General features: G+C 61.7%; 1 protein-coding gene across 1 annotated transcript in view; it reads left to right on the top strand.

The window, feature by feature from the left end:
* The window catches only part of ZC3H3 (zinc finger CCCH-type containing 3), a 62,191-nt gene continuing 39,460 nt past the window's right edge, over positions 1,530 to 24,260 (top strand). The window contains exons 1-3 of the mRNA XM_018058668.1: positions 1,530 to 1,642; positions 3,433 to 4,768; positions 5,786 to 5,982. Of these exons, the coding sequence (XP_017914157.1) occupies positions 1,555 to 1,642; positions 3,433 to 4,768; positions 5,786 to 5,982 (1,621 nt within the window). The 5' untranslated portion in view covers positions 1,530 to 1,554. The remainder of the gene's footprint in view (positions 1,643 to 3,432; positions 4,769 to 5,785; positions 5,983 to 24,260) is intronic.

The raw sequence follows: 24,260 nt of genomic DNA, 5'->3' as shown, positions 1-24,260 counted from the left end.
TCATTGGAAGGACTGATGCTGAAGCTAATACTTTAGCCACCTGATGCAAAGAGCTGACTCATTGGAAAAGACCATGATGCTGGGAAAGACTGAAGGCAGAAGGGGGTTGCAGAGGATGGGATGGTTGGATGGCATCACCAACTCAACAGACATGAATTTGAGCAAATTCTGGGAGATAATGAAGGATGGGAAGCCAGGCATGCTGCAGCCCATGGGGTCCTAGTGTTGGAGACAACTTAGTGATTGAATAACAAAATATATAAGTTGTCATATAATTATTTTAAATTTTTATTTTTATGTATTTGGCTGCGCCAGGTCTTAGTTGTGGCATACAGGATCTAGTTCCCTGATCGGAGACCGCAGCTGGGCACCCTGCGTTGGAAGGTTGGAGTCTCAGGCACTGGCCCATCAGGGGAGTCCTCATATAATCATTTTGAAGTGTCCAATTCGGTGGATCAACTAGATTCGGAAGGTTGTGCAACCATCACCATATATGTTTCCAAAACTCTCTCGTCACTGCAAACATAAACTCTCTAGCCAAAAAGCATTAATTCCCTGTCTCTCCTCCCCTAAACCCTCCCTAACTTCTGATGCACTGTTTCTACAAATGTGTCTATTCAAGATGTCATGCAAGTGAGATCTTACCCTATTTGTCCTTTCGTGGCTGGCTTATTTCATTTAATGTTTTTGAGATTCGTTTACGCTGTATCACGGACCAGTCCTACATTCCTTTTCAGGGCTAAATCCTATTCCATCGTACAGATAAACACCGCTTACCCATTCACCCTCATGGGCACTTGGGCTATTTCTACATTTTGTTATGGCAAATAATGCTTCACCCAACGTTGGCGCACGAGTATTTCGAGTCCCTGTTCTCACTTCTTCAGGGTATATACCCCGAAGTATTTGACTGCCGGCTCAAAGCGTCCATTTTTAACTTTCTGAGGAAACATTAGTTTACCACAGCGGCCATATCATTTTACACCCCCAGCTGTATACAGGGATGTACACACCTGTTTTCATACTTGTTTCCACCGAAACGGCACAGTCCTTCACGCTTTCAGAGGTTTAACGCGTACTTGCAGTGCCTCCCCGATCCCGGACGTCCCTTCCCCTGTGCCCGGCCGCCCAATAACAGAGCCGCAAAGGCCCTCGCCGCGCCGGCTCACTCCTGCAGAGCCCCCCTCTAGCTCGACGCGGGAGGACCTGAGCCGTGGATAGCGTGGAGTCCCCGGCTCTGCCCCTCGCCCCGGGCCCACAGGGAAGGGACACTCTCAGCGAAGAACCCGGCCAGAACTCCTCAGGGCGCGGACTGTCCGCCACAACGTCCCCTCCGCAGGCGCAGAGAGGGGATTCCTGGCGCTCCATAGTGACGTGGCCTCCACCCCCAGCACTGCGCGTGCGTGACCCCGCCCCTCCAGGCGCAGCCAGAGCGTGGGCGCACGTCTCCCGAGGCTCCACTTCCGGCCGGCGGTGGCCCGGGCCCAGCCGCAGTGCACAGTCGTGGTGCCTCCCAGCGCTCCGCCCCGCCTTCAGTAAAACGGTCGCCCGGCGATGACGTCGCGGGGGCCTGGCCGGGCGTCGCGGACTCCGGAGATGGAGGAAAAGGAGCAATTACGGCGGCAGATCCGCCTCCTGCAGGGTGGGTCGCGCCGGGCCCGGGTCGCGCGTCCCCTTCTTCCCCCTTGCTTCACAGCGGGCCTCTGCCCGCCTCCCCGAAGGGGGCCGCTCCCGCCCGCGGGTCAGAGGCCGGGTCGGGTCGGTGGGGAGGTGGGTGGGGTCGGGCCGGGTCTTGGGGACCCTGAGGGGGCGTTCCCGGCTGGCCCAGCTCAGCCCCGCTCGGGTTTCCGCGGCGGGTGCGGGAGTTACCGGCGCTGCGGCCGCTGGCGGCGGGGCTGTCGCTTAGTAACAGGCGGGAAGCGACCCTCCCCGCCACCGCGGGCGTGCGCGGCCTCGGCGCCCCCCCCGCCCCCCGGCGCGCTCCCTTGCTCGGGGCCAGTGGTGTGTATTTCTTCCCTGGACGCCCGGTTCTGACTCCTTTGTCCCTCCTTACAGCCACATTTTGCTTGATATTCCTGGCCCAGAATCCCCGGCCTTCGGGGTTTTCCAAACTTTTCCATTTTTAGACCTAAGACGGCGTGTTGTTCAGTCGTTAAGTCGTGTCTGACTCTTTTGCGACCTCAGTGACCGTAGCCCGGGGCTGCCCCATCCCTCCCATCCCTCATGCTCTGAAGAACCCGCCTGCGGTGCAGGAGGCACAGGAGACGCGGGTTCGATCCCTGGATAGGGAAGATCCCCTGGAGGAGGGCATGGCAACCCACTCCAGTATTCTTGCCTGGAGAGCCCCATGGACAGAGGAGCCTGGCGGGCTATGGTCAGTGAGGCGACTGAGCACATGTGGACTGCAGTCTGCCAGGGCTTTGAAGGAAATGGGCTGCCGGTTCCTTCTCCAGGGGGTCTTCTTGACCCAGGGATTGAACCTGCATCTCTTGTGTCTCCTGCATTGGCAGATGGATTCTTTACGAGTCATGAGAGATGGCTTGCTGCATTTTTTTAAAAATTGTTTTAAAGGTTATTCCCACAAAGAGAAGACTTAAGAACTTGGGAAGTGTGTATTGGGAAGAGTTCAGTTGGGCTGAGCCCATCTACCAAGCCACTTCCTGGCCCTCCATCATACCTGCTCTGAGGTGTCACCAGGTCTGGATGTGACTCTCTTTGGGCCTGGAGGTGGGACATATGGTGGGGGGTGCTGTAACTGGAGGGCTTGTTGGCTGAGTTGTGACAGCTTGGGTGGTTCCAGCTGAGGCCTGTGTCTGCCTGCACAGCCACGCGGTCCAGGGACTTCCTTGGAAAGGCACCTGGTGGTCCCCTCTACTGGAACTCCAAATGTTAGGCCTCGTCTCTTCTTGTGGGAGGATGATGGACATTCTTATCACGTGTGGAGTACCCGGGGTGTCAGTTATCTTACACTCGCTGTTGAGTGTGCCAGGCAGGGAGGTCGTGATGGAGCAGCCCTGCCCCTTTGTGTTTGGGGCAAGCCGGAGGCCTTCCGTGTCTCTCTCGAGGCGCTGCAGCATGGGCCCTGCTGGTCTCTTCATGCTGGGTGACACTTTGCCTCAGAGGATTGGGAACCCAGCGTAATATCCCTGGTGAAGAAGGAATATTATGCCACAAGAGTGCATTTTAAGGATAAGCAGCCAGAAATAGGATTGAAGTAGGACTGATGGGAAGAGGCTCATGGAAAAGACTGGCCTAGGGGATTTAGGCTGACTGTCAGTGGTTCTCAGGCCCTGGGGCTGCCCGTCCTGTACTAGGACTTGGCAGGGTCCAGTGGGGTCTACAGGGTGTCTGGTCAGCTGATGCCCCTCCAGGGGATTCTCCCTGATTTTCCTCACCCTCCGGTTGACAGAGTCTATGCTCCTGCCTCCTCAGGTCTGATTGATGACTACAAAAGCCTCCACGGCAGTGCCTCTGCCCCAGGTACGTCCGCCGCCCTGGGCACCTCCACCACTTGCCAGTGGCAGCCGCCCACTTACAACAGCAGCAGGACCTTCAGTGCTCGCTACCCTCGTCCAAGCCGGAGGGGCTTCTCCCTGAACCATGGGCCTGCGTGGCGCAAGAAATACTCCCTCGTGAATCGGCCCTTGGGCTCTTCGGACCCGCCCGGTGATGGTGCTGCGCAGCCACCACTCAGGGCTGAGGGCAGCCAGGGTCCTGAACCACAGCAGTACATCCTGGAGAGGCAGGTGCAGCTCAGTCCAGACCAGAACATGGTCATCAAGATCAAACCACCATCCAAGCCGGGCTCGGCCAGCACTGCGGGGGTCCTGCGCACCTCCTTGGAAGAATACGAGGACCCCCCCTGGAACGACCACAGGCCTCAGGAAGGTGAGGGTGAGTCCCCTGGTGGGCAGCGGCAGCCCTCGAGGCAAGGAAGAGCCAAGGGGAGCTGCAGCGCGGAGGACCCCCTTCTGGTCTGCCAGAAAGAGCCTGGCAAGCCCCGGATGGTGAAGTCAGTGAGCAGCATGAGTGAGAACCCCTCGGAGCCCCGGCGGACGGTCAGTGAGAGTGCAGTTGCGGTCAAGGCCCGCTTCCTGCCCTCTAGTCTGCCCCAGCGAGGCGGCATGGCCCCAGGCCGGAAGGCGGGCTCACACTCTGTGGCCAGCTGTGCTGCACAGCTCTGTGGGGGCGGGGCCACGAACACCAGCCTCTCAGGCCCCTCCTCCGCCTCTGGCCTGGTGGTAGGCCCAGCTAGACCTGCTGTTGGACCCAGGCAGACCAGGGAGCCCTCGATGCTGGTGTCCTGTCGAACCAACAAGTTCCGGAAGAACAACTACAAGTGGGTGGCCACCTCGGCGAAGAGTCCTCGGGCCTCTCGGCGGGCCCTCAGTCCCAGGGCAGCGGCGGAGAATGTGTGCAAGGCCCCCTTTGCTTCAGCAGAACGAACAGAGAAGCCGCAGCTCAAAGCCGACCCAGACGCCAGGCCCAGGAGGTCTGCCGTGTCCTCTGTGCCTGGGGCCTCCCCCAGCAAGTACAAGTGGAAGGCCTCCAGCCCCTCGGCTTCCTCGGCCTCCTCCTTCCGTTGGCAGTCAGAGGTTGGCAGCAAGGACTGTGCCTCCCAGCTCTCCCCCGTCCCGTCTAGGTCCCCCCCAGTGGACAGACGGGCAGTGGAACCCAGCAGCTTGCAGCCTGTCTTCAGTGAGACTCCGCTCTCGGCTTACAAAGTGAAGAGCCGCACCAAGATCATCCGGAGGCGGGGCAGTGCCAGGTGCGGGCCCCTGCCCCTCCCCGGGTCTTGTCTGGGCAGGGGTGTGGGAGGCAGGGAGGAAGCATTGCTGCTGATGGGGCCTGAGGACGGAGCTTTGCCTGTGGTGCGTCAGCATGTCTGGCGGGAATGAGGCCGCGGTTACCGCTGTCCCTTTCAGTTAATGGGGAGGGGACGAGTGGAGATGGCGCCAGCAAGCCCTCCCTTTCCCTTGTTGGTGAGAGACCAGAGGCTGCTGGGGTGGCTTCCATTCTGGGCCTGTGGAATGGTGGATGGACAGCTTTGTGCCCAGGCCAGGGGCAGGGTCTCTGCAGGAGAAAGGTAGCCAGGTGACAGTGACTCCCTCACTGAAGGCACATCAGCTTCCCCGCCCTCTACCCACTTGGGTCCAGAGGAGGCTGGAAGATGGCATGGTGGCCCAGGGCTTCAGGGTCAGGGACTTAATTGTGGAAGCTGCCAGATGGCTCTGCCATCAGGCGTGGCAACACATGCCGTCTGCCAGGGAGTCCCACTCAGGTCCTTCCCACCGCTGACCTTGCCCTTGAGCCCTGCTCCCCTGGACAGGCGATGTCTGGGCTGCTGGGCTCTGTGCTCTCCTCCTTGCTGTTTCTCTCTAGCGGCCTCTGTGTCAGTGAGTGTGGGGAAGGGAGCCACGGGGCTGGTGGCGGCCCCTCCTTGCGACGACGCCTGCCTCCTCTGCTTCTCCCCCAGTTCCACGTGGGGGCTCATCTCATCCTGCCGGGAAAGTGCAGGAGGTGGTCGTGGAAACACCTGGTGGGAGTCAGGGGCTGTGCTCCTCTGCCCTCCACCTGCCCTGGCTCTGGGGTCCTCCAGGGTGGGGTGGGGTGCGGGGGATGGACGGGCAGGGAGCCACTGAGGTGGGTCAGGTGGGAAAGTGAAGTTGGGGGGCCAGACCCCGCTGGGGCTTAACTGCCTGCCAGGGCTGATCCATCGGTTCTGGGATCTGGGTGGGCAAGGCGGGGAGGGTGCCTGCTAGAGCTACCTACTCTGTCTCTGCAGCCTTCCTGGGGACAAGAAGAGCAGCCCCCCTCCTGCTGCCATGGCTAAGAGTCAGTTCAGCCTGCGGCGGAAGCAGGCCCTCCGGGGAAAGAGCAGCCCCGTTACGAAGAAGACGCCCAACAAGGGGCTGATGCCGGTCTCCAAGCCCCGGCCGTGCTGCCTGCCTCCCGGCCGCACCTACCTCCCCTCCAAGGAAGGTATGCTGGGAAGAGGGGCTCCCTGGGCCTGCGCTGGCTCTGCTCCCTGCTGGGACCCATGTTCCCCGTCCACCTTGTGCTGTCAGGCCCTGGCCCAAGAGCCGCTGGGCCTGGCGGCAGTGGACAGCCCGGGCTGTGGTGCTGTGCGCTGCACTGGGGGCCGTGGAAAGGCTGCCAGGCAGGCACGTGCGGCCTCGTCAGCACATCCCTCCGTGCCTGCACAGCCGCATCGTCTTGGCAGAGGTGGGAAAGGCAGATAGCCCTGAAGGGGGTGGAGGCCTGGCTGTTGCCGCCCAGGACCCCTCCCTCCTGTTCTCGCTGCCCTCCCTGCGGGCTGCTGCCTCCTCCTCTCAAGGCCTGAGCAGGCCTGGGAGGGGTCACTCTGCCCTCTCAGTGAGTCCCTGGCGCCCCCCGCTATGGAGATGGCAGTGCTTCGGGGGGCTGGTCCTGGGTGTCTCCTCGGAGCAGCTGGGGCTTCCTCACAGACACACCAGGGGTCTGGTCCTGGGTGCTGCCGCCGGGGCTTGTGCTCCAGGGACTGTGCCGCCTTGGTGCTCAGGGCCCAGCTGGGGTCCAGGACCGCGTGCAGCACCTACACAAAGCTGGCCAGAGAGTGTGGACCCTGGGGCCCAGGCGGAGGCCTGCGCGGGGTGGAGAGAGCACCAGCCTCCCTCCCACCCAGTCGCCTTTGGCTGCATGTCCCTGGGTCCTGGCAAGCGTGGATTTCAGCCTGGTGGCAGCAGAGGGAGCCTGTCAGCAGCCCCTGGGGGCTGCACGGAGGCTGGGTTGGGGGTTGGGCCTTGGCTGTGGGACTGACTGGAGAGAACGAGTGGAGAAGCCTCATGTTTTGAGAGGCTGGCAGGGGCTGGGGAGCCCGCCGGGAGCCTGAGGCCAGCTGGGGCCTCTTGGGGCAGCCGGGAGAGGGGCCAGGGTGCTCTCTGGAGGCTGGGCATCTGCGGGGCCGCGCGGCCCCTGTCCGGGTGCTCTCGGTCACAGTGCTGTCTCTGTTGGCAGAGAAGGTGCAGGCGGAGCTGTCCCCAAGTGGTGATGCTCCGGGCCTGGAGTGGGAGGTGGGCTGCCCCGGATTTGGGGGTCCCAGAACCCCGAGGCAGGGGTGTTCCCTCCTGCCCTTCCGGTGCCTGCATGCGAGCGGCAGGTGCTGAGGTGTCTCCATAGTAACCAGCTGCGAGCAGGGAGTGGGGGTGTCCAGGAGGGGTCTCGCATGGAGGTTGTGTTTCAGAGGGTCTTGAGGGAGGGACGTGGTAGGAGGGGGCTGGGGAGGGTGTCCCAGCAGGGGCGGCGCGCTCCTGCCAGCAGAGCCCTTGGGGAGCTGGTGCGTGTCTGCCAGGTGCTGGGCTCCTGTGGAAGCCAGTGTGTGTGGAGCAGCCACTGGGAAGGCGCTAAGGGCGGCATGGTCGTGGCAGACAGGGCCCTGGGCCTCTTGGCTGCCTTCCTGCTGCCCGGAGTGCTAGGTCCTGATGTAAGGACTGATGCTGGCCTCGACTGTGTCTCTGCCAGCCCTGTGCTGCCCCTGCCCCACGGAGACTGGGCTGCAGGCCTATGGGCCCAAGGCAGACAGTTGCCATCCTGTGTCCTGGGCCCCTGTGGAAGGAGCACCGTGCAGTCAAAGAGGTCATCCTGTGCTGTGGGCTGGGAGCGCTCTCCAGATGGTGGGGAGGTTAGCACTGCGGACTGTCCATGCAGAATTCCTGGGGGCCCGCTCTCCCTGTTCCAAGCTGGAGGGCTCTGGTGGTTTGGGTGTTGAGGTGAGGGCTGCCCCAGGCCCAGGAACAGCCTGGCTGCGGCCGTGCTGTAGGCGCCACGGGCCGAGGGGCTGCCAGGGAGCTAGAGGGCGGGACGGGCCCGTGGGCTGGAGACGCTCTAGGATGCTCACCCTGTTGTAGGGTGAACAGGGTGACGGGTTGACGGGGCCACGGATCTGGTGCCAGGCCACAAGGGGGAGGTGGCTTGTGTCTTCCCTGGAGCTGCACCTGCACTTGGGAACCACGTGGTCCCGTTTTAGGCCTCGGGCAGAGTGGGGTGCAGGCTGGGGACGGTGGAGGCTGTTCCTGCTGGCAGGGTGCTCTGCTACTCGGAGGGAGGGGGGAGCAACGCTCTGGGCACCACAGGGTGTGGGGTGCAGACTGCAGCGCCTTGTGCTCTCCCGCTCAGAGGCGGACAGATCAGCCTGCAGGGGAGATGGAGGGGGAGCTGGGAAGAGGCTCGTCTTGGGGGGCTTGGAGAAGGCTTCCACTCGCTTAGCCACTCTTCTTACGAACCCCACGTGTCCTCCACCTGTCAGCCTCCCATGTGCCACACCTCTGGGCTCTGCCCTGGCCCCTGTGGTCTGCACGTGCCGGGGCGTTGGTGGACGGTAGAAGCAGAAAGCTCCTTGGGTGCTTGTAAACAGGTCGAAAAACTGCCTTCAGCCTCTGTGGAAAAGGAAATGGGCGGTGGTGTCTCAGGAGCTATGGGGAGGTGGGGGCAGCTTTAGCCAGGCAGGCAGTCTGGGGCGTCTCTGAGGAGCACCCTCTGAGCCCTGAACCCACCTGTGTGAGGAGAGGTGAGAGCGAGGGGACACACCTGTGCAGGTGAGGTTGCGGCGGGGCTGAGCTCCGCTTGTCCAGGAATGGAGACCCGCTCTGCGCAGCGTCCCGGAGGGCGGGAGAGGCTCAGGCCAGAGGCAGGTGGGCCTGGAGGGTGGGAAGGGGTGCCGTGCTGCAGTAAGGAAAGGGGGTCCTGTTGGGAAGCCGCCGAGGGACGGTGGAGGCACAGGGGTCCTATGGAAGCATGCTCGGGGACACAAGGCAGCCATGTCCAGGCCCGAGGAGTGACCGGGCCGGAGGGGCAGGAGCCAGGGTGGGCCTGCGGGTGAGGGTTGACCTCCAGGCCTAGGGCAGGGGTCCTTACCTCCAGACTTGATGGCAGGGAGCTCATGGGAGAGGCTTGTGTGGAGACTGGGCAGGGGTGAGGCCTGGGGTGGGGGGAGGGGGGAGGCCTGGGGTGGGGGCAGGAGGGAGGGGCAGCATTTCCCCGGCCCTTCAGCTCTGTGCAGGACTTGGGCTTTTATCTAATGTTGTGGGTGCTTGGGGTGAGCAGGTGAGCCCCTCCTGACCCCCTTGGTGGGCCTGAGCAGCTGTGTGTGTCCGTGTGTCCATATCGCCGCAGGGGCGGCCCCTTCATCTGCCTATTTCAGCATCTCTGCTCTGTTTCCCCACACAGACCTTAGCGCCAGGTGCAGCCCTTCTCTCTGAGCTGGCTGCAGGCTGAGGATGGGGAGGGAGAGCCCTGGGGTCCCCTCCAGGCCTGCTGTGCGGCCCGGCAGCCAGAAGAGGGTGCGCTCGCCCTTCTTATCACTCATCCACCTTTTTCTGGTAATTGATTGCCTAATTTTCTCTTTATGTGAAAGAAAGCAGATATCAAGTAATTTGCAGCAATAACCTGCTAATGCTGGGCCAGTATCGAAACTCCCCTGTTCATTTCAAGTGGCAGATAAAACACTAATACATAATTATCCTTGCAAATTGGATTGTTTTAAATAACCAAAAGGCTGCGGCCAGGAGAAAGCGATCCCATCTCCCTTGAGTTACTATTGCAGTGTAATTGCCGCGTTCAATCAATTTCCCTGGCATTAGAAATTCCATCACAATCAACATTAAGCTTTATTCATTGTGATGGCTAAGAGCCGGGCCATTTCTCCTCTTTTTCTTAACTGGCAAAATTAATCAGGGAAAAGATTTTAAACATTTACCCGTGCAAAAGAGGTCAGCTCTGCCACTATATTGCTCAGCAGATAAGAGGGCTAATAAAAAGAAAATTGAATTACTAATGATCACCAGGAACAGAGTATATAAAACCTGGCAATCGCCGGCTCAGGAAAAGGGAGAATCAATTTTCTTGGGACAAGGTGCGCTCATTTTTTATTTTGGCGCATATTATCAGCAATTTAATTTGAGAGCGCATAAACAGGAGGAAACAGTTAGGGAATAATGAGCCCGGAGGTGTAAAGTGCCGCAGGATGTATGCTGTACACAATTTATTTGGCACAACAGATAATCACTTTAATTGAATTCAAAACTGCATTGTTCAGCAGGCGCGTGGACACTGTGCCTGGGGACTGAGCTGGAGGTTCAGCCTGACTCCGCCTCTTACTTTCTTTGCCTTCTCTGCCTCTCCCCTGCTTTCCTGGCTCCCAGCCAAGCCCCACCCCCACCCTCCCCCTGACCCTCCCCCTAGTCCCTGGGCCTAGAGGCCGGCTCTGGCTGGGGAAGGGGTAGGTGGTCCCTGGGGGTCACCATGCGACAGCGCCCCCCATGCTCCCTGGGGAGTGCCTGCACCTTGGTTGCCAGAGACCTCAGTTAATCTGCCTCAGGGCAAACAGACCCCAGAGAAGGCTGCCGAGAAGAGAACCTTCAGTAGAGAGCTTCTAGGGAGTATGTTGAGGGCGGGCACTTTCCAGCGCCTGGGGCTTCAGGGCCCGCTCTGGGGTTCCCCTCCCCACCACACTGGGCCCAGCACTGTGACTCAGGTGCCCTGAGGTGACAGGCTCCAAGTGTTCCGCAGACCCTGACTCCCCGTGTGCAAAGAGAGTGCAGCGGGCGCCACAGGAGCCCCGCGCTTCGCTTGCCACTTGGTTCCAGGCTGGCTTCCTGCCCCCCCCTCCCCCCCACCGCAAGGGGGCTTCCTGGGAGCAGCAAATGTTTGCTTCTTGGGCCAAGGAAAAGCCGCAGGCGACTGCACGGGCAGTGGTGTCCTCATCTCCCAGGACTTGCTGGGGTGGGGCCTCCTCCGCCTCACCTGCCCAGGACAGTGGGCACACGGCCATAGCCCCCACCACTCGCCCGCCTGTCCGGAGCCCTGGATGCGGCGGGGCTGTGCGTGTGGGCCGTGTTTGACAGGAAGGGCCCAGTTTCCTGGGGGAGCCAGGTGTGGGTCTGAGGGCGCCAGGGCCTTCCCTCAGGCCTGCTGGCCTCACACAGCGCCTGCCTCTGGCCGAGAGCTTGCCAAGCTCGTGGCGGGTGCTCCCCACACGCCCCTCAGTCTGCCGTGCCAGCCACACGGTCTGGAAGGTCTGCCGTCACCTGTTTGTGGGTGCAGTGGGGTGGGCACGCATCCTTGGTCACCAACAGAGAGGGCGGTCGCGGGGTGGGGCTTGCCCAGTCTTCATCTTGCAACTCCAATCCCTGTGTCCGAGTTTGTCCAGGAAGCTGTCAGGGAGTCTCTCCCGTGCAAGGCCCCCATGGGCTCCTGCCCGGCTGCCCTTCCCTGCCAGTGCTTGGGCTCCTCACCAAGGCCCCAGGTGACTGTTCTGCCCTCCCCCAGCCCAGAACAGGGGCCTGTGTGGACCGGGGTTCCCTGAGGCACACAGACCCGTGGTGGGCCCTCTGCTGGCAGACTGAGGGGACATCCTGGGGCTGCCCCCCCGCTGCTCGGTTGTTTGGGCTTGAAGGGCCTGCCTTGGGGCTGTCCCCAGGTCCCTTGGGTGCCCTTCTGTGCCAGTGGAGGTCAGAGCAGGCCCTCAGCTGCCTGGGTGCCAAAACCAGCCGGTGGGGCTCAGTTTGTCGAGGGCCTTCTGCAGGGCTCTCCTCGAGCAGCACCAGCTCGGGGACTTGGGGTGGACACCGACAGGGAGTGCTTCGCCCGCCTGCTGTGTGCTCAAAACCATCCTCACTTAACCTCCTCCGTGGCCTGAAGGTTCCAGGTGCACAGCAGCCCTGCTCTAATCACTCTGCCCACGCCGCCCCTCTTCACACCCTCCCTGGCCCCTCCCGTCTCACCAGGCCTGCACCCCTCCTGACAGGGCCCCGCCCCACCCCCGCTTCTGACCAGGTGTGCCCAGTGGACAGGAGCAGGCAGTGGGCCAGGTAGTGGCCCTGCAGCATGGCTCTCGGAGGCAGCCCAGAACCCACTGCTTGGCGCCGGGCAACCCCGTGCCTGGCCTTGCTGGCATCCGGGCCGCGGTCAGTGGTCAGAGGGGCAGAGCGAAGCCTGCCCTGGGCCTCCACACTCATCAGTAGCATTTTCATTACTAGTGCCCTTTGGGGAGTGCTTTGGGAGGGCCAGGAGGCAGGCTTACCGTGGCACAGAGGGGACACAGGCCTGGGGGCTTCCTGAGGCATCCCCATGCTGGCCTGTGCTCCGATCCTGGGGCCTCCCCAAGGTGTGAAAAGCCCTGACCCTGAGCCTCCAGGCTGGCGCTGACCGGGCCTTGCTCTGTCCTCGTGTTCTGGGCGTTTCTGTGCCGGCTGAGGGGACAGGGCGGTCAGGTGCTGAGGGCAGGTTTGGTGGATGCTAGACTGGCTGGCTGCTGGATTTTCCCACCTTGGAGTAATCTGTGATCCAGCCTCTCCCGCTGGGGTGCAGACGGGTTGTCAGTTTTACTGCCCCAACACTGCAAAGGGCGCAAGAGCAGTTCCATCCGGAGCCCTGCTTTCCTAAGAGAAAAGGAAAACGCTGAAGCAGGCCCTGTGGAAGGCAGTCGCAGCGATCCTGAGCCTTGCATAAATTATCAGGCATGTCGGAGGCTTCCCGGTTTACGTCTGTCGTGGCAGTGCTAATTAATTATTTGGGCAGAGCTGGCGTGGGAGCGTGTGCATGTGCACGCAGTGCTGTGTGGTGCTCGCAGGCGTGGGCCTCCCGGGGTGCTGTGGGCTCCAGGAGCCAGGGCACCGCCGTGTCTCTAGCTGAAGCCCTGGGACCGCTCCTGCCTGAGAAGGAGGGGTGGTGTTCCCACTGCGGCCCTGGCGGCTTGTGGGCAGGGTCCCCAGGTGTCTTAACGAATGTGGATGGTGTGCTGGGGCGGCCCCGCCTGGCCATGGCTCGGGGATTGGTGCTGGGAGCTGCCTGGGAGGCAGGGCCGCGTCAGCCTGAGTCCTCTGGGCGGATTTCTTTCCTGCCAGGGCTAGCCGTGAGGAGGAGGGAGACCCCCCAGGCCGTGGTGGGGGTGTCCCCAGGGTGGACCTTGTGGAGCCGGCCTCGGGAGAGGGATAGTCACTAAGCTTGGAGCGGTCCTGCCCTGAGGTTCCAGCTTTAGTGGGAGGAGCAGGAGAGACCACCATGGCTCCCAGTCCAGGAGCCTGCCCTGAACTCCTCCACACAACACCCCCAGACTCCCCTGGACACCCTGGCCGGGCCCTGTGCAGGGCAGGCAGTGATGCAGTGGACCCTCCCTCTGAGACTCAGAGCCAGGCTCTGGGCTGGAGCTGCTCTCCTGTCCCTCTCGGCATGGAGCTGCGGCCACTGGGGTGGGGAGCTGATCTTGGGCCCAGATGGTGTCTCAGATCTCGGCAGACGCCTCTCCCGGGGAGCACTCTGTTCCTGGCTCTCGTGACCCCGTGTGTTTTCACGGGGAAGGGTGCCAGGAGGGGTTGGGGCCTGGTTGAATCTGGCTCAGGCTGCTGCCTCCACGCTGTGCTGTGAAGGCAGGGAGCAGGTGCCAGGCTGCAAGGCCTTTCTGCCTTGATGGTGGGCCTGGCTGGAGGTGTCCCTGGCTGGCTCTGGCAGTGCCAGCCGTGGAGGCAGGAGCCTGGGCGGGGGCTGCTGTCAGAGCCACCTGGACGGGCCAGTGCGCCGAGTTTGGACGCAGCACACCAGGGTCAGATGGCTGGACATTTCCCTTCAGCCTCTCTTTTCTGAAATATGCTGATGTAAGGTTGTAAACTTCCCCCTGAGCGTAGCCTTAGGTGTTTTTTGCAAGTTAACTAATTTTGTGTTCCTCTAAAACGTTTTCTAAGTTTTTTTGTAATTTTTTCTTTGACCCAGGGTTATTCAGAAGGGATTGCTTCATTTCTAAATCTCTGAGGCTTTTGAGGTTCTTTGTAAAATGACCACTCCCCGCCTTCACTGGGGGGGTTTAGGGTCCACTTTGGTAAAGCTCTTGTGTGTGCTTAGAATGATTCCACTTGGTGAGATTGGGGCTGTAAGGAGAGTTGTATTCGTTGTGTTTTTCAGACCTGTGGTGAACTTCCCGATTTTGAGGGGCAGGAAAGACTTGTTTTTTCCAGTCTCTGAGAGGGTGTGGAGACTTTCCACTGTGCCTGTGAATGTGCTCATGTCTCCAGTTGTCACTTTTGCATTAGTATTTATTTTAAGGTTATTTTACTGAGTGCAAAGTATTTAGAATTGTTACATCTCCCTGCTGGAATGAATCTTTACTGTTATGAATTTTTTTTTTTTTAAATTTCCAGCTTTTTGCCCTAATGTCTACTTTCTCTAAAGTAGGTATATATAGGCCGATTTTCTTTTAGTTAATGTCGCAAACTGTGTACATATACACTTGTGTACATACATACATTGAGAAGGAAATGGCAACCCACTCCAGTACTCTTGCCTGGAAAATTCCATGGATGGAGGAGCCTGGTAGGCTATAGTCCATGGGTCTCAAAGAGTTGGACACAACTGAGCGGCTTCACTTTCTTTCTATAGTTCCTTTTGGAGAAGGAAATGGCAACCCACTCCAGTGTTCTTGCCTGGAGGATCCCATGGATGGAGGGGCCTGGTGGGCTACAGTCTATGGGGTTGCGCAGAGTCAGACACGACTAATCAACTAACACACACACACACACACACACACAAACACATACTCTGCAAATATTGGTGCATGACATATGCAAACATGTTTACTTTTATAAGTAAACAACACAAAGTATTGTAAACAATCCAAAAAAAGCCATTTTGTATTATGGTTAGATTTTTTTTTTGTATTTAGCAAATAGTTGCTTTTAGAAAAGGGCAACCTGAAATTGTCCTTGTAAGAAGAGATTTTCTGTTCCCAATAAACTACAGTTGGGTGTATTTTGTGTATTTGGGTTTTAACACGGTCTCTTCCTATGTGCTTTTTCTTTGTTGTACCTATTCTGTATTTTTTTCTTTTTTTTTCTTCTTTTGGATGTATATGTTTAAATTCCATTTTTTCCTCCATTAGTTTGTTATGTCTCCTTTTATTTTCCTTTCAGTCACATTGTACGTTTTTGAGTCTATTATCAGGTCTTGGAAATTGCCGTCTGACCCCTCCCCAGACAGCCTAAGAAGCTTACAGCACCTTCCCCTTGTTTCTTCTCTTCCATCAGACGTGCTGGAACTACCATGATTTTAATTCTCCATGTGTTTTAGACTCTAGAAAGCGTTGTGTATGGTCAGCCTTGACCCAGACTCACCTACGTATTCATTTTCCCATTTCGTTTCATTCCTTCCTTGCCTTCTGTTGAGAAACACCTCTTGAGATTTCCTGTGATGTTGCAGCCGTTCTGGGGGCCATTGCTCTCAGTGGATGGTTATCCGAAGGCTTCCTCTCTGGAGAGCGATTTTGCGTGGGAGGCTGTGGGACTCCGGGGGGAGGCCTGGCCATTGCCGGTCGGCCCTGCTCTCCTGTGGGGTCCGCTGTCCCCGTCTGGCTGCGGAGCTCTCTCCGTCTCTGGTTTTCAGCAGGTGTGTGACGGTGTGCTTCCCGCGCGCTTTATCTATCATGCTTAGGTGAATCGCGGCTTGAAGGTTTTCATCAGTTTTGGTCTAGCTGAGAGCTGAGCGCCTCAGTGCACACTCCTCTGGGCCGCCCGAGTGTGGCGAGGCCTCTGCTGGCACTCACCCCGGGAGGGCAGGAGTCTCTGCTCCACGGTGCCTGGGGGCTGGGCCGGTGGGGCTCAGGCTACTGGGCAGATCGCTCCCGTAGCTTGTGGGGAGGAGCAGGACCTGGTGCCATGCGGCCCCCAGCTCCATGCGCCCGAGGCCCTGTCTCTCCCCGTTGGGTGGGGAAGGGGCCCTGGGCAGGAGGCGCTGCCGCCCCAGAGCCGGCAGGTGGTGGCCACTGGTGTGCTTGCTTGGAGCCCCCAGGACTGTGCCCATGTCACCCACTCCAGCCCTGGGGCCGTATCGGCACAAATGGAGCCCGCTCAGGACAGGCCCCAAGTGCGGGCCTCCCCCGGTCTGAGCTGAGACCCTCTGCTTCCCACGCTCTGGCGCCCCACAGTTAACTCTGCTGCGGGAGGGACTCGGGCTGAGGCCTCAGCTGTCCTGGGAAGGCGGGGCCCGGTATCCCTCTGCAGGGGGACTGCGCCTTTTCCGCTGTCGGAGCATCTGCACGGACCGCGTGACCCTGCGCGCGCGCCGGTGTCCTCGGGGCCCTCTACTCTTGGTGGCCCTCCTGCTTTCTTGTCTCCTCTGGTGTCTGTGGGAGGTGAGCCTGGGCTCCCCAGACTAATCGTTGCCAGGCTGATGCCATGCTGAAAAGGCCTTCCCGCCCAGCGGGACCTCTGGTGCCACTTGAGCATCACCTGTGTGGCCCGGGGCCCTCAGTGCTCCCAGGGATCCTTCCGGTTCCAGGTTTGGTCCTAATGCATACAATTGATGGGATTTGCAAAGAAAGTCTATAGTTGCGTACAACGACTGCAAATCCATCAGCTTCTGGCCATGAGACGTGCAGGTGCTTGCTGCTCTGCCCCGTGTCTTCTCCTGGCCCCCTGGCATCTCGCGCTCGATGGTCCTCAGGAGTCTGCAGTCCCGCTGCTGGCGGTCCGGGCGGCGTCAGGACAGGGTCCAGCCCAGGGCAGTGGCAGGTCCCTCCTGTGGGGTTTCATGCGTGGGAGCAAGCCGCTGTCCTCCCCACCTCCTGTGCCCCCGGCAGCTGACCCTCGGGTACGTGCTCGGGCAGGCCCTGGGGGTTCTGGGCCAGGGTCTCTGGGGGCCTGTCCTCACCTGCTACAGATGTACGGTGCCCCCCCCAGGTGCGCTGAGGGAGTCAGTGTGCTCCCGGGCGTCCACGGGGTGGCGCTGGGCTGGGCTCTGGTTCTTGGTGTGCTCACTCCCTCCCTTTGCATTGGTTTTGGGTGGCGAGGGCCTGGGGGCATGGTGCTCCTCCTGGTGCTCCTGCCCGCCTGGCTGAGGAGAGTCTGAGAGTCTGGGGGCCCAGTGCCTGGGCCATCAGCCTGGCCCCAATCGCTCCGCCCTAGAGAGGCGCACGTCCGGCAGGGCCTCTGGGGGTCCAGACAGGGCCTCTGGGTGCCATGGGCCTGGGGCAGGGCCCAGCCCCCCACATTTGCTGGCTGCTTGCTGTCCTTCTCTGGAGCACAGCGCTTTCTGAGCCAGTTCGGAGCTGTTTTCTCCTCACGGTGTGCCCCAGGCCGTGCAGAGCCCCAGGCTCTGGCCCCTGTCCACCTGACTGCCTTTGCACATCGGCGGCCTGTGCGGAGCCTGTTCTCCGTGGTGCTGGGTGTGACAGTGGCTGCTGCTCCAAGCGCTGGGCACGGGTGGGCCCCGGCGGCTGGCAGCAAATGGCCTCGCCACCCAGCAGGGGGCATCCTGTGAGGCTGGGGCGGCGGCTGAGCCCGTCTGTCTGTCCATCCAGCCGTCCCAGGGTGCAGGGGCGAGTGCCTTCAGAGCCGCTCGCTCCCTCACACCAGCAGCAGCTCAGCCACCTGGTCCTGATTCGTTGCAGGCGGCAGAGGTATGTGGGGTGGGCAGTCGGGCCTGGGGTTTTGGGGGAGAGACGGCATACTTCGCTGTGTGCAGGAGACGGAAGGCAGGCCCTGGCCCTGCGAGCAGACCCACACTCCCAGCCCTGGTGCCGCCATGGAGCCTGGGGGGTACGGCGGGAGGGTGGGGAGGAGCAGGCCGGGCCCACGGCTCCCAGCGCGTCCGGGGTGAGCCTTGCTGAAGCCACGCTGTGCAGCGAGTCACCAGCACCACGTGTTCCCATCTCTGCTCATCTGCACCCGTGTGGAGTCTGGAATGTTGGAATGGGGCGGGCTCGCCCTCAGGACCTGCCCTCCTGAGCTCGGGCACCCCGAGTACCCCTGCAGAGTGCGGTACTGGCAGGCCCTGTGACCTGGGCATCAACAGTGAGGGGTGGCCTTCCCTCCCTCCGGGCACCTTTGCCTCCGGCTCCAGACGGCAGCGCTGAGCCTCACGTCAGGCGGCGCCCTCTGCTGGAGAGCCCACCAGCCTCAGGCAGACCAGCCTGGGGCACCCACCACCCTCAGATTGGGAGGCCTCTGCTCTGGGCCTCTGCCTGCCCAGCCCCCTCCCACCCCTCCTCCCCCCTTGCCAGCCACAGAGGCCCAAGGCCCTGTCTTCAGAGGTGTGTGGGGCTACAGCCTCCTGCAGCCTTACCCTGGCCCTAGCAGCGTGCTTTCTGCGGGTGGAGCCTGGGAGCTGTCCCTGAGCAGGGCTGCTGGGCCAGAGGACCCTGAAGGGGCCCAGGCCCAGGCTCCTCCCTGAGGGCTCAGAGCTGAGGGTGGGGGGCCCCTGGTCCACTTCTTGGCCAGCCCGTGCTGCCCTCCCGCCACCTCCACGGTTGGCAGGGCGGCACATGGCAGCGGGCCTCCTCTGGCCAGTGAGCCCCAGTGGCTCTTGCTGCCTTCTCGCCTCCGCCGCGGCGCCCTGTCTCCGGCTCGTCTGTGGCTGGGCCGGCTGGCTCCAGGGCTGAGTGAGGCCAGATATGCCCTGCACCCAGGTGCCCTCAGGCCTGCTCGCTGCCCCTGGGCTGCAGCTCTGCTCCTGTGGCCACCGGATAGGACAGGTAAGTGGCCAGGAGAATCTGGGTAGCCTGGCACTTGTGAGGACACATGTGGTTTTCTCTCCGTGGTCACTGCTTTTTATAGAGAGGTTATTTCCAGGCTCTCTCAGAAGCATCTGTCTCTGGCCCCGACTCTGAGGAAGCTGGGCTGGGCGCCCGAAGGGCCAGGCTGTGGCCAGGAGGAGCGCTGTCCTCGCCCGGGCCACCGGCTCTGGGCCATGTAGTGGGACTGAGATTCCTGGGGACGACTGAGGCCCGGTATCTGTCACACGTCTAGGGGCACACTCCGTGTCTGCTGGGTACCTCCCCCCCCACCCGTGGGTGAGGATGGGGTCCCTGAGAGTGAGAGGGTGGAGGCGGGCATGTTGGTTGGCGCCTGTCCCGTGGCACTGTGCTTAGTATCTGGGCCAGCCCCGTGGGGAGAGCAGGCGTGTTCTGCACCATGTCCCCCGTCGCTCACACTTGGAATGTGGGCCTCTGTCCACCTGGGACTGGTGGGCACTTTCCTGCCACCAGAAACCTCAGCAGAAACTGCCAAGGTGGGGTGGGCCTTCACCTCCCAGGATTGGCTTTGTCCCTTCAGCTGACCTGGCTTGTTGGGGGCCCTGGTGCTGTCAGTGGGGTGTGGACAAGGCCCCTCCACTGCCTTGGTGGACCTGGGAGTCCCTGATGCTCCCTAGGGCTCTGGCCTTCTGGGGTCGCAGCCTGGTGGGGGAGCGGGTTCCCCCCCAGGCCATCTCCCTCTCCTCCGGGCTTGCCTGGCCCAGGCTCCCAGATGGACGGACACAGGCGTGAGAAAGGCCTGCTGTCCTGTGTGGACGGAGACCATGTGCGCACAGACCCAGTGAGGGGCTAGGTGTTGGCTGGCCCCTGGTCCCCTGGGCAGTCAGGCCTTGGACCTCTGCAGGCAGGCGCGTCAGCCCAGCACAGCCTGGTTCAACCCGGGCAGGGGCTGCCTGGTCTCCTGTGGGAGGGGGTTCAGCCATGTCTGGACACTGCTCTCTGCCCACTCGGGCCTGGCCCTGTCTCTGGGGGAGTGGGGGGAGGGTGGGCTGTCTGCCTGGCCTGGATCCTGCCTTCCCTGCCTTTATTTGGGGCGCCTGGCCTTGGGGTGTGGCTGTCTCTTGCACCTGTGGGCCCTGCTCCCTGAGTTTGCCCCCGCGCCGATCCCCAGCCACACGCCGTGCTGTCTCCTCTGCCTTCTGGGGCGCGCCTCCCTGGAATGTGCTCGGGCTCCCTGCCCCCTGTGCCCAGGGCCTGCAGGTGGGGCGGGGGCTAGGAGGTGCTCCCTTCCCCTCCTCCGTCCTTTAGAGTGTCGCCTAAAGGGGTGGGAAGACCCACCCCCCATAATGTACAGCGACTGCCAGGGAGCAGACTGCCCCCATTTCCCACAGACGGGGCGGTGTCATCGTGCAGTCGATGGCTCGTGCACGATAATTACAGGAACCGGCAGCTTGTGTTGCTTGAGTGAGTTTGGGAAGAGTAGGGTCTCAATCTTCCCTCTAATAGGGCCCTGACAGTCCCGGCGCTGTGCGTCTCTGGCTGACAGTGTCGTCATTAAACACCAGGTAGCGTGGGATGGCGGTGCGCGGGGCCAGGCGGCAACAGGGCTGTCTGTCACCTCCCCGGTGCCCACGCTCCTCTGGGCAGGTGACGTGCAGCCCAGTCGGGCTGCCGCTGTGACTTGGTGATGGTAGTTGTTCACCGTGGCTGGTCCCTGGAGCAGGAGACAGGAAGCCTCGCGGGGCAAGACCCAGGCCCACCTTTCCCCTCTCAGGGACAGGCGTCCCTCCCCCTTGCTGACATGTGCCTGCAGCCTGCGTGTGAGTGAGCGAGTGTGTGAGTGAGCGAGTGTGTGAGTGAGCACATGTCCACGCGTCCACCCCTCTCCCCAGGGCCCCCTGTGCAGACTCTGGCCTGGAAGGCACGGGTGGGTCCTCTGTGTGTCAGAGTCTGGCAGAGCCTCTCTGCAGGCTGCCTGAGCCGTTCCTGGGGGACATGCAGGAGGGCTGGCCCTGAGGGCACAGCTGGGTGCTGTGGGAACTGGGAGGGGCCTCGGCAGCCCCGTCCCTTCCCCCCATCCTCTACCCTCCCCCCCACCTCTCCCCCATACCCAGGCCCCGGTGTGGCTGCCTGCGGGGACGCGGCCGAGCCACTGACTGTGGCAGGGCTTGTCCACCGTTTGAAGTGCCAGCAGCCATCAGGCACAGGAAAAGTGGAGTGATTTATTAGACTCATAAAAATTCATACTTTGCGATCCCCGTCATCCCCTGTTTGAAGCTCGTTAGAGCGCTGGGGGCTGCGATTCCTGGCAGCTCCCACTGAGCGAGTGCAGGGGCGGGGCGTCTGCCTCCTCCAGGAGAAGGCCCTAGCCAGTGCGGTTTGTCCTGAGGCTTTGTCCTCCTGTGGTGGGAGTGGGAGGGCCAGGCCTGGTCACCGCACGCCCTGCACCTGCAGGTCCTGGGCTGGGACCGGCCAGAGCACTGACTGCAGTGGGCCCAGGGTGGCACCACGTGAGCGCTGTCCCGGTGAGGACTGGGGGCGCAGGGAGCCTGCAGGGCGAGGTGGAGATCTGGGGTGCTGGGGGAGGTGTGGGTGCAGGGGCAGGTCGCAGTGTGTCTCTGGCTGTCTTTATGGTTGGAGCCGTGTGTCTTCTAGGCTGACGTCAGAGTTGAGCCCCTTTTTTGTCCTTCCTGAGAGACTCCTACACAGAGGCCCCTGGCCTGGCGCCCGCCCTGGCCCAGCCTGGGTCCCTTCATGCGGGGCAAGGTGGACAGGTCATTTTTCTTCTCGTCCTTAGGGCTGATGTGCCTGGCAGCTCTGCTGCACGGTAGGCACTGTGGATCCTCTGTGGAGTGGGTGGAGGGCTGAGGGTCCCCACTTCTCTTGACAAGGAGGCACCTCCTAGAGCCAGCCCCCCCTGGGTTTTCCCCTGAGAACTGAGGTCTGGGCGGGGTGAGGGGGCCCAGCCTCCTGCCATGACGCTTGCTTTCATCCACCTCTTTGCAGGCAGCATCTCGCCGGCTCTGCTTTAGGTCCCGGACCTTCCGCAGGGTGTGTGGGGCCAGTGTGGGAGCTGCCCTGCCCCTGGTGTCTGCTGGGAGCACCCCTCTGGGAGCAGCTCTGGCCTGGCAGCCATCCCCCTGCTTCCCGCAGGTGGTGGAGCTTCTCCTGGTGGCCCTTGGGGTCTGTGTGCCCCTCCTCAGTCCTCCTGATGCTGTTGTGGTCTCACTGTCTCCAGGACCATAGGTGTCATCAAGGGAACAGCTCAGATAGGCTGATGTTCAGAAAAGGTGGTGTCCAGAGACGATAGGGCTGTCATTGGCGATCTGGCAGGCTCTTTTCTGCTGGCCAGGTGTGAGCCTTCCACCAGCCTCGAGGCAGCACAGGGCAGTCCCAGACTCTCTACCTGCCTGCAGGCCTCCCTGCTTCCCACTGTCCCAGGAGCTGTGGCCATGCCGTCCCCTCTGTCTAGACCCACCCCCCCACCCCGGCCAGCGATGTCATTGTGGGCGTACTCCCTGAGTTCCCTGCCTTGTGATTCCTAAGCAGGCAGTTAGCTGGAGGGGCCTGTTCTCGTGGAGGCTGGGGGTGGTCTGGGGGGCGCCCTAGGAAGAGGCGCCATGGGGAGCCCTCTTGGGAACTGTGGGCTTGAAAGCTCTTTCAGACCTCGGAACCCAGGAGGAGCAGGTTTGGGTGCTCAGAAGCTGCTTCAGTTGTTGGTGCCCACGGCCCCAGTCAGGGGGAGGCCTCCCCCGATGTGGGGCCCTTGAGCAGCCTTAGGGAGTGGGGTGCAGTGCGGGCTGCTGGTGAGGCGACAGGCCAGTGGGACCCGTGTTACTGGGAGTGGAGGGCAGCTCCCAGGGCTTCTGAAAGCCTGAGCCATGACATGGCCTCTTGGCTGTCTTACCCCGGAGTTGGGGGTGTGAGGAAGTGTCAGGGCAGCTGCTGAGGAAGAGCAGGTTCGGTGACAGGGGGACTTTGAGCCACACAGGACTGGGCACGGGACACCCAGGCTGGCAGGAGGCTCACCCCACAGCCTGCCGGCCGTGCTGCAAGACCCTGGGAGGCTGGGTGCTCGACTGACCCTGTCCACTCCGTTCACTGGCGGGGCCTGGGGCCCCCTTCAGGAGCAGAGCTTGGTTTCTGGGGTGTCTGACAGGCGGGTGGGGTTATCGGTCCTCAGGCTGTGCCTGGCCCAGGCGCCTCGTGCGTCTGGTTCTGCCGAATCCCCTGCCTGGACGCCAGGCGGTGGCTGTGGCCCAGCTGTCCTGTTCTGCACCCCACTGAGCGGGAGGGCTGGAGGCGGCCATGCTCTCCGGCTCAGCCTTCCCCGGTGGCGCTGAGCTGTCTCCTCGCTCTGCTGGCCCTCAGGTGCGAGGGTGGCACCCTTGGACTGCGCGGGAAGCCCAGCCGTGACTGTCTGCTTTCTTGGGTCTCTTCCACGGCCTGTTGCTCAGTCTGCCCATTCCAGAGGCTCCAGTGCCCGTGTGGACCTGGAAGCTGGTGCACGATGGGCCGCGGGACCTGGGGCCCAGTCAGGGGAAGTCTGGCGACAGGCCTCTGGTCCACGTTCCTCAAAGTCCCAGATCTGCCTTGCCACCCCCGCCCCGCCTTTCCTGACGGCGCCCACCCAGCCTCATTGGGATGTCCAGAGCTGACTGGCCAGCGGCTGTCGGGGGCTCCTCCTGCCGCCTCGTGCTCCCATCAGCAGCCCCAGGCAGCCTCTGCTCAGAGGCGCTCCGGTTCTAGCTCCTCTTCACTCGTTAAAACAGTCGTGAAATCAGCTCGTTTCCTCCTAGTTCTCGCCCTTTGAAGTTCCATAAAAGCCTGAACTCCCTCTCAACCCCAGTCCGCAGTGACACAGCGAGGGCCTGCCCTCCGTCCGGTGGCTCTGCTGTCTGTGGTGCTCGTTGAGGGGGGGTGGGGGCCAGGGTCAGCTGGAGGCCGGGCTGCTGCGGACGGTGCTGCCCGACGGCCACCCCGAGGGCTGGTTCTCCCCCGTTCCCAGACGGCCGGGCCCCGCGGCTGGCCTCCCTGGCAGCACCCCCCCACCCCAGCCGTGAGCTCAGCATGCGGGGCCAGGGCCTAGCTGATAGATGGGCTCATACCCATTCAGATATGATGCCAGCAGTTTTTTTGTAGTTTGTCTTCCACTGCGGTAGTAAAGTTTTTAATTAGGGAAGCTAATGAGATCGATTAGTCATTAGAAGTGACCTCTGCACAGCGGGGCGGAGAGGGCTGTGTGTGTGGGCCTGATAACGCGGCGCCCGGGCGTCGTTGGCAATAAAGGCGCGAAGGGTTTGATTTGAGTGAAATGTGCCACGGGGAATACATCATGCGGAGAAAAAAATTACAGCCCTGGGAGTCTGTAATGAAGGGAATTAAACCAACATCCTATCTAAATAACATGATTATCTACACAGACCTCAGCCAGCCAGGAGGAAGGGGAGAGCCTGCTGCCTGGCGGGGCTGTGCTGGGCTGGGCTCAGGTGGCCCTGCCTGCTCGAGGAGCATGCTGCCTCCTGGAGACCACACCCGCCGCTCTGCCTGCACACAGGCTTTGGGGCTGCCGGGCCTCCCGCCCCAGCTTTCTGGCCCCTGTGTGCCATGTGCGGTCTTAGGAGCCCCCAGTCCTACCACCCCTAGGACGAGGGTGGCACGCCACCCGTCTCTCCGCCTTGCTGAGCTCGTGCCCTGGACAGGGGCGCCCTGGACAGTCCTCTCTGGGGCCGTTGTCAGGCTTGTCCACCCCTGGGCCCATGCTTCC

The sequence above is a fragment of the Capra hircus genome, chromosome 14 (assembly GCF_001704415.2).
Source record: "Capra hircus breed San Clemente chromosome 14, ASM170441v1, whole genome shotgun sequence".
Classification (NCBI taxonomy): Eukaryota; Metazoa; Chordata; class Mammalia; order Artiodactyla; family Bovidae; genus Capra; species Capra hircus.
Note: the sequence above shows the minus strand (reverse complement) of the source record. Positions and strands in the feature narration are given on the sequence as shown.